At 46.6% G+C, this 1,164-nt stretch overlaps 1 protein-coding gene across 1 annotated transcript; it reads right to left on the bottom strand.

Annotated features, from left to right (window-relative positions):
- Positions 1-566: 566 nt before the first annotated feature.
- Positions 567-1,133, bottom strand: LOC117798483 (allergen Fel d 4-like). The gene has a single exon (XM_034650920.1). The coding sequence runs from the start codon at positions 1,131-1,133 to the stop codon at positions 567-569; it is 567 nt and encodes a 188-aa protein (XP_034506811.1).
- Positions 1,134-1,164: the final 31 nt, after the last annotated feature.

Here is a 1,164-nt window from a genome sequence, read left to right as displayed (position 1 = left end):
GATTTCTCCCTGGACATTTAGCCAAGTCCAGGACACGCCCGGTCGCTGCTCCCTGCACTTTCGAGGCCTCCGCTTTGGACACCTATTTGGGAAGGTAGCACATTCCTTCTCTGGGCAGTATGCGAAGTGTTTTCACTTCCAAGCCTACTTTCTTAACAAAGGCTTCACATGAGCTCCAGAAGTTGGTGTTCGGTGAAATGTTCCTGCTTGAACACACTGCCACGGAACAGGATTTGTTTTTCCCAGAGGTAAATTTCAAGCCGTTGAACATGTCTGTCAAATTAACTACTCTTGTGGTCTCCACAGTTATATTAGCACCGTTATCACATATAGTTTTGTATCGTGTGTCTTCTTTGGTTAAGTTACGTTCTATGGTCATGCACGCTTGTTTCAAGTTAAATTTCGCCTTCACATTGATATTTTCCCTTGATATTTTCACATTAACATGAACAGCCGATATGTTATGAACCATTCTTTTGAACATCGAGCAATTGGTTGCAATACCAAGAGAGAACCATTCTCCATCAAGATTCTCATAATTGTGTGACTCAGATGGCATCAAGTCATCAGCCTGCACGATGCAGCAGAGGGCAAGCCCCAAAGCGAGGAGCCAGGCTTTCATCTCGCGCACTCCTTTCTCCTTCTCGGTCGAAGAATCNGCCAAGCTTTTTGCATTCGTTGATAAATTTCTGCTGCATCTCTGGCTTCAGAGCTGCAGTCCGACCGTAGAGTGTCGTCACTTTGAAGGTCGTGCCCATCGTCATAATGGTGACAGTGGCCATGCCATAGTCGCCCAGGACCATTGCTGAGTCCACGAACATCCCTGCCTCTCCACATTGACCGAAGTATTTTCCATCTTCTGTTTTTATGAAGTCAGATTCTATTGTCTGGCACCCGTCTGATGTTTTCATTTTGGCTACAATTGTAAACTTGTTCTCCTCTCTTTTTGTCACGCTGCCAGCAAACACTTTCATGTTTTCATGCTGACTGCAGAACTCCGTTGAGTTACTTGCAATCGCTAAACCGTACCAGTCCCCCTCAACCTTTTCAAGATTGGATGTGCTCACGGCTTCCCATTCAGCCTGGACAGAAGAGCAGAGGGCAAGCCCCAAAGCGAGGAGCCAGGCTTTCATCTCGCGCACTCCTTTCTCCTTCTCGGTCGAA

This window comes from Ailuropoda melanoleuca, unplaced genomic scaffold, assembly GCF_002007445.2.
Source record: "Ailuropoda melanoleuca isolate Jingjing unplaced genomic scaffold, ASM200744v2 unplaced-scaffold31938, whole genome shotgun sequence".
NCBI classification, from domain to species: domain Eukaryota; kingdom Metazoa; phylum Chordata; class Mammalia; order Carnivora; family Ursidae; genus Ailuropoda; species Ailuropoda melanoleuca.
Note: the sequence above shows the minus strand (reverse complement) of the source record. Positions and strands in the feature narration are given on the sequence as shown.